This window comes from Salvelinus fontinalis, chromosome 1 (assembly GCF_029448725.1).
Source record: "Salvelinus fontinalis isolate EN_2023a chromosome 1, ASM2944872v1, whole genome shotgun sequence".
NCBI classification, from domain to species: Eukaryota; Metazoa; Chordata; class Actinopteri; order Salmoniformes; family Salmonidae; genus Salvelinus; species Salvelinus fontinalis.
The window spans coordinates 3538428-3551295 of NC_074665.1; the positions used below are offsets into that span (position 1 = coordinate 3538428).

Genomic DNA, 12868 nt, shown 5'->3' on the forward strand with positions numbered 1-12868 from the left:
CACAGCTCGCATTAATGTGCCATCCTGGATGAACTGCACTACCTGAGCCACTTGTGTGGGTTGTAGACTCCGTCTCATGCTACCACTAGAGTGAGAGCACCGCCAGCATTCAAAAGTGACCAAAACATCAGCCAGGAAGCATAGGAACTGAGAAGTGGTCTGTGGTCACCACCTGCAGAACCACTCCTTTATTGTGTGACGGGACCGAAATGAAAGTGCACTTAGTTTACCAAAACAGCGGGCCATTTTAGTCATTTTGACAATAACAAGACTTAAATAATGAAGTGAATTTTAAAGTGTGCCAAAATGAACGCTGCGTTGGACATGAGGCGAGCGCAACACGGTCAGTATTACAGCTTTCCTTGATTTCAGGAGACTCATTCCCTCAATGGCTGATGGGTAATGCTGGACACGGATGGCTGTAGTGTAGCAGGGCCTTTTACACATCGCATAGCATGTGTACCCTACATCATCACATGAACCTTTGACCTTTTCACATGAATTCACCACACTGATAAAGACAGAGGGTCTGACATCCAAACGTCTTCCCCTGAACAAGGCAGTTCCCCTGAACAAGGCAGTTAACCCACTGTTCCCCTGAACAAGGCAGTTAACCCACTGTTCCCCTGAACGAGGCAGTTAACCCACTGTTCCCCTGAACAAGGCAGTTAACCCACTGTTCCCCTGAACAAGGCAGTTAACCCACTGTTCCCCTGAACGAGGCAGTTAACCCACTGTTCCCCTGAACGAGGCAGTTAACCCACTGTTCCCCTGAACAAGGCAGTTAACCCACTGTTCCCCTGAACGAGGCAGTTAACCCACTGTTCCCCTGAACGAGGCAGTTAACCCACTGTTCCCCTGAACGAGGCAGTTAACCCACTGTTCCCCTGAACGAGGCAGTTAACCCACTGTTCCCCTGAACGAGGCAGTTAACCCACTGTTCCCCTGAACGAGGCAGTTAACCCACTGTTCCCCTGAACGAGGCAGTTAACCCACTGTTCCCCTGAACGAGGCAGTTAACCCACTGTTCCCCTGAACGAGGCAGTTAACCCACTGTTCCCCTGAACGAGGCAGTTAACCCACTGTTCCCCTGAACGAGGCAGTTAACCCACTGTTCCCCTGAACGAGGCAGTTAACCCACTGTTCCCCTGAACGAGGCAGTTAACCCACTGTTCCCCTGAACGAGGCAGTTAACCCACTGTTCCCCTGAACGAGGCAGTTAACCCACTGTTCCCCTGAACGAGGCAGTTAACCCACTGTTCCCCTGAACGAGGCAGTTAACCCACTGTTCCCCTGAACGAGGCAGTTAACCCACTGTTCCCCTGAACGAGGCAGTTAACCCACTGTTCCCCTGAACGAGGCAGTTAACCCACTGTTCCCCTGAACGAGGCAGTTAACCCACTGTTCCCCTGAACGAGGCAGTTAACCCACTGTTCCCCTGAACGAGGCAGTTAACCCACTGTTCCCCTGAACGAGGCAGTTAACCCACTGTTCCCCTGAACGAGGCAGTTAACCCACTGTTCCCCTGAACGAGGCAGTTAACCCACTGTTCCCCTGAACGAGGCAGTTAACCCACTGTTCCCCTGAACGAGGCAGTTAACCCACTGTTCCCCTGAACGAGGCAGTTAACCCACTGTTCCCCTGAACGAGGCAGTTAACCCACTGTTCCCCTGAACGAGGCAGTTAACCCACTGTTCCCCTGAACGAGGCAGTTAACCCACTGTTCCCCTGAACGAGGCAGTTAACCCACTGTTCCCCTGAACGAGGCAGTTAACCCACTGTTCCCCTGAACGAGGCAGTTAACCCACTGTTCCACTGAACGAGGCAGTTAACCCACTGTTCCCCTGAACGAGGCAGTTAACCCACTGTTCCCCTGAACGAGGCAGTTAACCCACTGTTCCCCTGAACGAGGCAGTTAACCCACTGTTCCCCTGAACGAGGCAGTTAACCCACTGTTCCCCTGAACGAGGCAGTTAACCCCACTGTTCCCCTGAACGAGGCAGTTAACCCCACTGTCCCCCTGAACGAGGCAGTTAACCCCACTGTCCCCCTGAACGAGGCAGTTAACCCCACTGTCCCCCTGAACGAGGCAGTTAACCCCACTGTCCCCCTGAACGAGGCAGTTAACCCCACTGTCCCCCTGAACGAGGCAGTTAACCCCACTGTCCCCCTGAACGAGGCAGTTAACCCCACTGTCCCCCTGAACGAGGCAGTTAACCCCACTGTCCCCCTGAACGAGGCAGTTAACCCCACTGTCCCCCTGAACGAGGCAGGTAACCCCACTGTCCCCCTGAACGAGGCAGGTAACCCCACTGTCCCCCTGAACGAGGCAGGTAACCCCACTGTCCCCCTGAACGAGGCAGGTAACCCCACTGTCCCCCTGAACGAGGCAGGTAACCCCACTGTCCCCCTGAACGAGGCAGGTAACCCCACTGTCCCCCTGAACGAGGCAGTTAACCCCACTGTCCCCCTGAACGAGGCAGTTAACCCCACTGTCCCCCTGAACGAGGCAGTTAACCCCACTGTCCCCCTGAACGAGGCAGTTAACCCCACTGTCCCCCTGAACGAGGCAGTTAACCCCACTGTCCCCCTGAACGAGGCAGTTAACCCCACTGTCCCCCTGAACGAGGCAGTTAACCCCACTGTCCCCCTGAACGAGGCAGTTAACCCCACTGTCCCCCTGAACGAGGCAGTTAACCCACTGTCCCCCTGAACGAGGCAGTTAACCCACTGTTCCCCTGAACGAGGCAGATAACCCACTGTTCCCCTGAACGAGGCAGTTAACCCACTGTTCCCCTGAACGAGGCAGTTAACCCACTGTTCCCCGGTAGGCCGTCATTGTAAAATAAGAATTTCTTCTTTACTGACTTGCCTAGTTAAATAAAGGTTAAATAAACATGACCGTGAAACTTAAACACAGCAGAAAATCCGAGGGTCTACGATGACAGATGACACAAGGGGAAAAGCTTGTCCCCTGGTGTTGTGATGTCTGTTCAGAGGACGGATGTTGGCAGGATGGATCTGTTCTGTATGGCGTCTGGTTACTGATGACACGGTCCTGTCCTGGAGCGGTTTCTGTCTGTCTTTCCCTGGGGGAAACCCAGGCGTGACAAGGTCACTGCTCTCTTGAGTGTTTCTGTTCTCTACTCCTGTCCTTTCCTGGAGCGGTCTCTGTCTGTCTTTCCCTGGGGGATCATTCATCCCCTTGTGTTCCAGGAAAAGCAGCAGAATAATTTTAGACTCCTCTTTCTGAGTCTTTTCACCAACACCACGGTGTCAGCTCTGTGACTGCAACAGCAGGTCCCCATGGTAACAACAATGACACGCTCCCTCCGCATGGTCGCTCTGCCTCTGGAACAGGATGTAGAGATGATGTCATTTATACCCCTCCCCCCTTTTTTTATCCCTCTTTCTCCTCCTCTCTCTCCATCTCTCCTCCTCTCTCTCCTCCTCTCTCTCCATCTCTCCTCTTCTTTCTCCTCTCCTTTCTTTCCCCTCTCTTCTCTGTCGCCTCTCTCCTCTCTCTCCTCTCTCTCCTCTCTCTCCTCTCTCTCCTCTCTCTCCTCTCTCTCCTCTCTCTCCTCTCTCTCCTCTCTCGCCTCTCTCGCCTCTCTCGCCTCTCTCGCCTCTCTCTCCTCTCTCTCGCCTCTCTCTCCTCTCTCGCCCCTCTCTCTCCCCTCTCTCGCCTCTCTCGCCTCTCTCGCCTCTCTCGCCTCTCTCGCCTCTCTCGCCTCTCTCGCCTCTCTCTCCTCTCTCGCCCCTCTCTCTCCTCTCTCTCTCCTCTCTCTCGCCTCTCTCTCTCCTCTCTCTCGCCCCTCTCTCTCCTCTCTCTCGCCCCTCTCTCTCCTCTCTCTCTCCTCTCTCTCTCCTCTCTCTCTCCTCTCTCTCTCCTCTCTCGCCCCTCTCTCTCCTCTCTCTCTCGCCCCTCTCTCGCCCCTCTCTCGCCCCTCTCTCGCCCCTCTCTCGCCCCTCTCTCGCCCCTCTCTCGCCCCTCTCTCGCCCCTCTCTCGCCCCTCTCTCGCCCCTCTCTCGCCCCTCTCTCGCCCCTCTCTCGCCCCTCTCTCGCCCCTCTCTCGCCCCTCTCTCGCCCCTCTCTCGCCTCTCTCGCCTCTCTCGCCCCTCTCTCGCCCCTCTCTCTCGCCCCTCTCTCTCGCCCCTCTCTCTCGCCCCTCTCTCTCGCCCCTCTCTCTCGCCCCTCTCTCTCGCCCCTCTCTCTCGCCTCTCTCTCGCCTCTCTCTCTCGCCTCTCTCTCTCGCCTCTCTCTCTCGCCTCTCTCTCTCGCCTCTCTCTCTCGCCTCTCTCTCTCGCCCCTCTCTCTCGCCCCTCTCTCTCGCCCCTCTCTCTCGCCCCTCTCTCTCGCCTCTCTCTCGCCTCTCTCTCTCGCCTCTCTCTCTCGCCTCTCTCTCTCGCCTCTCTCTCTCGCCTCTCTCTCTCGCCTCTCTCTCTCGCCTCTCTCTCTCGCCTCTCTCTCTCGCCTCTCTCTCTCGCCTCTCTCTCTCGCCTCTCTCTCTCGCCCCTCTCTCTCCTCTCTCGCCCCTCTCTCTCCTCTCTCTCTCCTCTCTCTCCTCTCTCTCTCCTCTCTCGCCCCTCTCTCGCCCCTCTCTCTCCTCTCTCGCCCCTCTCTCTCCTCTTTCTCTCCTCTTTCTCTCCTCTCTCTCGCCTCTCTCTCGCCTCTCTCTCGCCTCTCTCTCCTCTCTCGCCTCTCTCTCCTCTCTCGCCTCTCTCTCCTCTCTCGCCTCTCTCTCCTCTCTCGCCTCTTTCTCTCTCGCCTCTTTCTCTCTCGCCTCTTTCTCTCTCGCCTCTTTCTCTCTCGCCTCTTTCTCTCTCGCCTCTTTCTCTCTCGCCTCTTTCTCTCTCGCCTCTCTCGCCTCTTTCTCCTCTTTCTCCTCTTTCTCCTCTTTCTCCTCTTTCTCCTCTTTCTCTTCTTTCTCTTCTTTCTCCTCTTTCTCCTCTTTCTCCTCTGTCTCCTCTTTCTCCTCTCTCGCCCCTTTCTCCTCTTTCTCCTCTTTCTCCTCTTTCTCCTCTTTCTCCTCTCTCGCCCCTTTCTCCTCTCTCGCCCCTTTCTCCTCTCTCGCCCCTTTCTCCTCTCTCGCCCCTTTCTCCTCTCTCGCCCCTTTCTCCTCTCTCGCCCCTTTCTCCTCTCTCGCCCCTTTCTCCTCTCTCGCCCCTTTCTCCTCTCTCGCCCCTTTCTCCTCTCTCGCCCCTTTGTCCTCTCTCGCCCCTTTCTCCTCTCTCGCCCCTTTCTCCTCTCTCGCCCCTTTCTCTTCTCTCGCCCCTTTCTCCTCTCTCGCCCCTTTCTCCTCTCTCGCCCCTTTCTCTTCTCTCGCCCCTTTCTCCTCTCTCGCCCCTCTCTCCTCTCTCGCCCCTCTCTCCTCTCTCGCCCCTCTCTCTCGCCTTTCTCTCATCTTTTTTTCCCCTCTCTCCTCTTTCTCTCTCTCCTCTCTCTCCCCTTTCTCCTCTCTCTCCTCTCTCTCCACTCTCTCCACTCTCTCCTCTCTCGCCCCTCTCTCCTCTTTCTTTCCCCTCTCTTCTCTGTCGCCTCTCTCTCCTCTTTCTCCTCTCCTCTCCTTCTCTCTCCTCTCTCGCCCGCCCCCTCCCTTTTCCTTTCTTCCTGGGCCAATCAGATGTGCCTAGACCTACAGTTCAGTTAGCATGTTGTTAGCTATCTAGGTAACATGACTGAACGTTGTTTGTTGTCAAACCAATAATTAGCAACCCGGGATTAGATTAAAACAGCCTGCGACATAGTTTGTGAAAGTATATAAAAACCTTGCAAATCCCGATTTTAAAACGAAAAATGCCATCTCTGGTAACATATGAGTCCTGTTTCTACCTCTGGCGATATACGGGTCCTGTTTTTACCTCTGGCGACATACGGGTCCTGTTTTTACCTCTGGCGACATACGGGTCCTGTTTTTACCTCTGGAGACATACGGGTCCTGTTTTTACCTCTGGAGATATACGGGTCCTGTTTTTACCTCTGGCGATATACGGGTCCTGTTTTTACCTCTGGCGACATACGGGTCCTGTTTTCTTACCTCTGGCGACATACGGGTCCTGTTTTCTTACCTCTGGCGACATACGGGTCCTGTTTTCTTACCTCTGGCGACATACGGGTCCTGTTTTCTTACCTCTGGCGACATACGGGTCCTGTTTTCTTACCTCTGGCGACATACGGGTCCTGTTTTCTTACCTCTGGCGACATACGGGTCCTGTTTTTTTACCTCTGGCGACATACGGGTCCTGTTTTTACCTCTGGCGACATACGGGTCCTGTTTTTACCTATGGCGACATACGGGTCCTGTTTTTACCTCTGGCGACATACGGGTCCTGTTTTTACCTCTGGCGACATACGGGTCCTGTTTTTACCTCTGGCGACATACGGGTCCTGTTTTCTTACCTCTGGCGACATACGGGTCCTGTTTTCTTACCTCTGGCGACATACGGGTCCTGTTTTTACCTCTGGCGACATACGGGTCCTGTTTTTACCTCTGGCGACATACGGGTCCTGTTTTTACCTCTGGCGACATACGGGTCCTGTTTTTACCTCTGGAGACATACGGGTCCTGTTTTTACCTCTGGTGACATACGGGTCCTGTTTTTACCTCTGGCGACATACGGGTCCTGTTTGTACCTCTGGCGACATACGGGTCCTGTTTGTACCTCTGGCGACATACGGGTCCTGTTTTTACCTCTGGCGACATACGGGTCCTGTTTTCTTACCTCTGGCGACATACGGGTCCTGTTTTTACCTCTGGCGACATACGGGTCCTGTTTTCTTACCTCTGGCGACATACGGGTCCTGTTTGTACCTCTGGCGACATACGGGTCCTGTTTTCTTACCTCTGGCGACATACGGGTCCTGTTTGTACCTCTGGCGACATACGGGTCCTGTTTTTACCTCTGGCGACATACGGGTCCTGTTTTTACCTCTGGCGACATACGGGTCCTGTTTTTACCTCTGGCGACATACGGGTCCTGTTTTTACCTCTGGCGACATACGGGTCCTGTTTTTACCTCTGGAGACATACGGGTCCTGTTTTTACCTCTGGCGACATACGGGTCCTGTTTTTACCTCTGGCGACATACGGGGCCTGTTTTTTTACACACAATGAATTCTCATAAATGACCATTTGTCCAAGAAATATGCTTTAAATGTTGATTTTCTTACATTGTGACATTAATGACATCATAAAATGGCCGCTAGTGTCCAGTTAAGAGATTCCTATTTATTGATTATTTGATATCGGTGGAATTATCAGACAATACCAGTAGAGCGATAAAAGGCCAATATCAGCAGATCATATCCAGTGACCCGATATATCGGGTGGGCTTCTAAGCATGATGGGATGTTAATTGCTTAATTACCTCAGGAACCACACCTGTGTGGAAGCACCTGCTTTCAAATACACTTTTGTTTCCCTCATTTACTCAAGTGTTTCCATTATTTTGTCAGTTACCTTCTATATCCACCCCGTGGCAATATAACAGTTTTCCAGGATTTGTTCTGAGATGATGCCAGGGCACACAATAAAACTTCCTGGATAATATGTCTAGTTGAGACAGTAGAACGCCGTGTTGGATGCTTGTTACGTTCCAACCCCAGAACCTGGAATCTAGTCTAATGAACTATATGCTTTTGAACAGCATGGGTTTCTTCATATTTCACCGGCGTCTGGCTGCATCAGTCGTCTGTTTTTTTTGTTGTGTCTCCTTTGAGAACAGACAATCAGATTCCTTCCTCTTCCTGTCGGGAAGCAGCAGCTTCATCATCATCATCATTAACAGAGGGGACATGTATTTCTCTTGTTTCGTTTCAGTAACGCTATCGTCTCAGCCTCTCTGGGATTGGAGTTAGGAACGACACCAGAATCGGGAAAGCGACGTCATACGCTCCGCCTTCAGTATCGGGTTACTCATCGTGTGGGGGTTTCCCTGGTTGCTTGGCAACGGGTCATTCCTATCTTGAAATATCAAGATGAGCCCTCAGAAAACAGGATGTTACCAATTTTAACAGGGACACGTTGGTCCCAACCTAACTAGGTTTCCCATCCGATTGGATAAAGATTTACATTTGAATATTCTAAAATCCGGCATTAAAATAATATTTTCCCTCTAGAGATATAGGATGTTTACATCAATTGACTCGTTGCAGATAAAAAGCTCTACATAATGACACAGTGCACATAAAAATACCCTTTTCGGGTTAAATGTCCATTTTAATAAAAAATACACGTGTTTAGCCTCCCGGGTTCGCCCCCAGGCTCTGTCGCAGCCGGCCGCGACCGGGAGGTCCGTGGGGCGACGCACAATTGGGCCAGCGTCGTCCGGGTTAGGGAGGGTTTGGCCGGTAGGGATTTCCTTGTCTCATCGCGCTCCAGCGACTCCTGTGGCGGGCTGGGCGCAGTGCGTGCTAACCAAGGGGGCCAGGTACACGGTGTTTCCTCCGACACATTGGTGCGGCTGGCTTCCGGGTTGGAGGCGCGCTGTGTTAAGAAGCAGTGTGGCTTGGTTGGGTTGTGCTTCGAAGGACGCATGGCTTTCGACCTTCGTCTCTCCCGAGCCCGTACGGGAGTTGTAGCGATGAGACAAGATAGTAATTACTAGCGATTGGATACCACGAAAAATTGGGGAGAAAAGGGGAGAAAATTAAAAAAAATACACGTGTTTTTAAAAAGGGTTTCCATGACATTTTAAACTGCTGGTTTTGTCACCATTCTGGTCTTGGTCTGTGTGCTCTAGCCAACAGCTGTGATGCATTGTGGGTAGGCTAGTCTACATGATGACATTATTATAGACGCGAGAGAGAATATTTGAATTTGTCCAACGGCAGTCGAGCATCATGTCACCAGAATAAGACCCCAGATATTATGATAAAGGAGCATCAAGATCATCACCGTGACCTTTCACCCCCCCTGTGAAGTTCATCAGTAGTTTAATAAACTGCATGGTTTCCTGAGTCCTAGTGGGACGACCGCACAACAGATCATCACCGTGACCTTTCACCCCCCCTGTGAAGTTCATCAGTAGTTTAATAAACTGCATGGTTTCCTGAGTCCTAGTGGGACGACCACACAACAGATCATCACATGACTCCAAGTTTACTGTGATGTTTATTATAATCAATATTTGCGCTTAAAGGCCTTTCCAACGCCGTTTCTCGCATCATTTTACCGACATAAAAAGAATCCACCCACCTTGTGTAGCGGATTTTGTTTTGTGGAACAATTTGCGGTTTCCATCGGGCCTGTCGTGACCTATATCCGACATGTACATTACTCGCATTAAAAGGTTGGATGGAAACCTGGTTATTGAAGTATGGGTAGATTTATCTCAGTCATAATCATGTGAAGAGAAACCTGGTTATTGAAGTATGGGTAGATTTATCTCAGTCATAATCATAGATCATTATCTTTTCACCCAGTTATTTCTGCTTTCTCTTCAAGGGCCAAGTACCACAAGTTAAAATATGGAACAGAGTTGAACCAAGGAGACATGAAGCCTCCCAGCTATGACTCTGGTAAGACTGACTGACATACACCGAGTGACACACAAACACACACACACACACACACACACACACACACGCTGGCTGGCTGACACACACACACACACACACACACACACACACACACACACACACACACTGACACACACACACTGACACACACACTGACACACTGACACACACACACACACACACACACACACACACACTGACACACACACACACACACACACGCTGGCTGACTGACACACACACACACACGCTGGCTGACTGACACACACACGCTGGCTGACTGACACACACACGCTGGCTGACTGACACACACACGCTGGCTGACTGACACACACACGCGCACACACACACACACACACGCTGACACACACACACACACACACTCTGACACACACACACACACACACACACACACGCTGACACACACACACACACACACGCTGACACACACACACACACACACACACACACGCTGACACACACACACGCTGACACACACACACACACACACACACGCTGACACACACACACACACGCTGACACGCACACACACACACGCTCACACGCTGACACGCACACACACACACGCTCACACGCTGACACACACACACACGCTGACACACGCTGACACACACACACACACACACACACTGGCTGACACACACACACACACACACACTGGCTCACACACACACACACACACACACACTGGCTGACTGACTGCCCAATTTTATTTACAGACAAAATACTTTTTCTCCCCAGATGCGGTGAATGAGAATGAGACCCCTGGCTCCCTGAACAACCAGTTGTCCTGGAAACAGGGTCGACAGCTCCTCAGACAGTGAGTTACTATACTATACCACTAACCCTGGTAACAAGGTCCTCAGCTCCTCAGACAGTGAGTTACTATACTACTAACCCTGGTAACAAGGTCCTCAGCTCCTCAGACAGTGAGTTACTATACTATACCACTAACCCTGGTAACAAGGTCCTCAGCTCCTCAGACAGTGAGTTACTATACCACTAACCCTGGTAACAAGGTCACCAGCTCCTCAGACAGTGAGTTACTATACTATACCACTAACCCTGGTAACAAGGTCACCAGCTCCTCAGACAGTGAGTTACTATACTATACCACTAACCCTGGTAACAAGGTCCTCAGCTCCTCAGACAGTGAGTTACTATACTATACCACTAACCCTGGTAACAAGGTCCTCAGCTCCTCAGACAGTGAGTTACTATACTATACCACTAACCCTGGTAACAAGGTCACCAGCTCCTCAGACAGTGAGTTACTATACTATACCACTAACCCTGGTAACAAGGTCCTCAGCTCCTCAGACAGTGAGTTACTATACTATACCACTAACCCTGGTAACAAGGTCCTCAGCTCCTCAGACAGTGAGTTACTATACTATACCACTAACCCTGGTAACAAGGTCCTCAGCTCCTCAGACAGTGAGTTACTATACTATACCACTAACCCTGGTAACAAGGTCCTCAGCTCCTCAGACAGTGAGTTACTATACTATACCACTAACCCTGGTAACAAGGTCCTCAGCTCCTCAGACAGTGAGTTACTATACTATACCACTAACCCTGGTAACAAGGTCCTCAGCTCCTCAGACAGTGAGTTACTATACTATACCACTAACCCTGGTAACAAGGTCCTCAGCTCCTCAGACAGTGAGTTACTATACTATACCACTAACCCTGGTAACAAGGTCCTCAGCTCCTCAGACAGATGGACTGGTACAGCTCTACCAAGCTGCTCTGGGACAGTGAAAACATGGGCATCAGCTCCCTCTCCTGGACAGTACTGATCATTACTACTACTACTACCCATACACCACCAGCAGCATACCACCCTGCATACCACTGCTGTCTTGCTTCTGAAGCTATGCAGGGTTGGTCCTGGTCAGTTCCTGGATGGGAGACCAGATGCTGCTGGAAGTGGTGTTGGAGGGCCAGTAGGAGGCACTCTTTCCTCTGGTCTAAAAAATAATATCCCAATTCCCCAGGGCAGTGATTGGGGACATTGCCCTATGTAGGGTGTCGTCTTTCGGATGGGACGTTAAACGGGTGTCCTGACTCTCTGAGGTCATTAAAGATCCCATGGCACTTATCGTAAGAGTAGGGGTGTTAACCCCGGTGGCCTGGCTAAATTCCCAATTCGGCCCTCACACCATCACGGTCACCTAATAATCCCACCTTCCAATTGGCTCAATCATCCCCCTCCTTTACCCTGTAACTTTTCGCCAGGTCGTTGCTGTAAATGAGAATGTATTCTCAGTCAACTGACCTGGTAAAAATAACGGTACAAACACCATTATGATAAGGGTCCCTTTAACAGTACTGATCGTTTTTACTACCCATACTCCACCATGACAAAGACTGTAGGTCGTATCTGAGCTCATCCCCGTTTAATCAGTTACAGATTGTCCTGATGTTACCTCACTCCTGTGATTTTTAAATGGTAGACTCATCCATATGTTGTGTGAAGCGATAGGCTTGTCTCGTCATTATTTGTTTTCCGCAGCCTTTCTCCTGACAGCCCCCCCCCTCCCCATTATGTGTCCAGGTACCTCCAGGAGGTGGGTTACACCGACACCATCTTGGATGTAAAGTCTCAGAGGGTGAAAACCCTGCTGGCTATGGCTGGAGACGGAGGGGGTAGACCTGGGGAGAGGACGGGGTCAGAGACCCCCCTGGTTAACGGGACAGACGGCGTATCTAAAGGCACTGGAGGACGGTGGGTATACAAAACTACACTCAACACAATGATAGAATTACTTGAAGGCATAAACACCTCAGAACAATAATGTGAATGTCCTTTCTAGTAATTCTATTTCTATGACCTAGTGAAACAGATCAGGATGGTGGATCAGGCTAGCTCCGGCCTGCTCACGGTTACCGGGCTAGCTCCGGCCTGCTCACGGTTACCAGGCTAGCTCCGGCCGGCTCGCGGTTACCAGGCTAGCTCCGGCCGGCTCGCGGTTACCAGGCTAGCTCCGGCCTGCTCGCGGTTAGCAGGCTAGCTCCGGCCGGCTCGCGGTTACCAGGCTAGCTCCGGCCTGCTCGCGGTTACCAGGCTAGCCCCGGCCTGCTCACGGTTACCAGGCTAGCCCCAGCCGGCTCGCGGTTACCAGGCTAGCTCCGGCCTGCTCGCGGTTACCGGGCTAGCTCCGGCCTGCTCGCGGTTACCGGGCTAGCTCCGGCCTGCTCGCGGTTACCAGGCTAGCTCCGGCCTGCTCGCGGTTACCAGGCTATCTCCGGCCTGCTCGCGGTTACCGGGCTAGCTCCGGCCGGCTCGCGGTTACCGGGCTAGCTCCGGCCGGCTCGCGGTTA

At 52.0% G+C, this 12868-nt stretch overlaps 2 protein-coding genes across 2 annotated transcripts in view; both read left to right on the top strand.

Annotated features, from left to right (window-relative positions):
• Window positions 1-12868, top strand: part of heatr5b (HEAT repeat containing 5B) — a 364356-nt gene that overhangs the window by 171082 nt on the left and 180406 nt on the right. The window lies entirely within an intron of this gene.
• The window catches only part of LOC129865722 (striatin-like), a 93046-nt gene that overhangs the window by 55261 nt on the left and 24917 nt on the right, over window positions 1-12868 (top strand). Inside the window, exons 3-5 of the mRNA XM_055938727.1 lie at window positions 9447-9520; window positions 10283-10361; window positions 12102-12272. Of these exons, the coding sequence (XP_055794702.1) occupies window positions 9447-9520; window positions 10283-10361; window positions 12102-12272 (324 nt within the window). The remainder of the gene's footprint in view (window positions 1-9446; window positions 9521-10282; window positions 10362-12101; window positions 12273-12868) is intronic.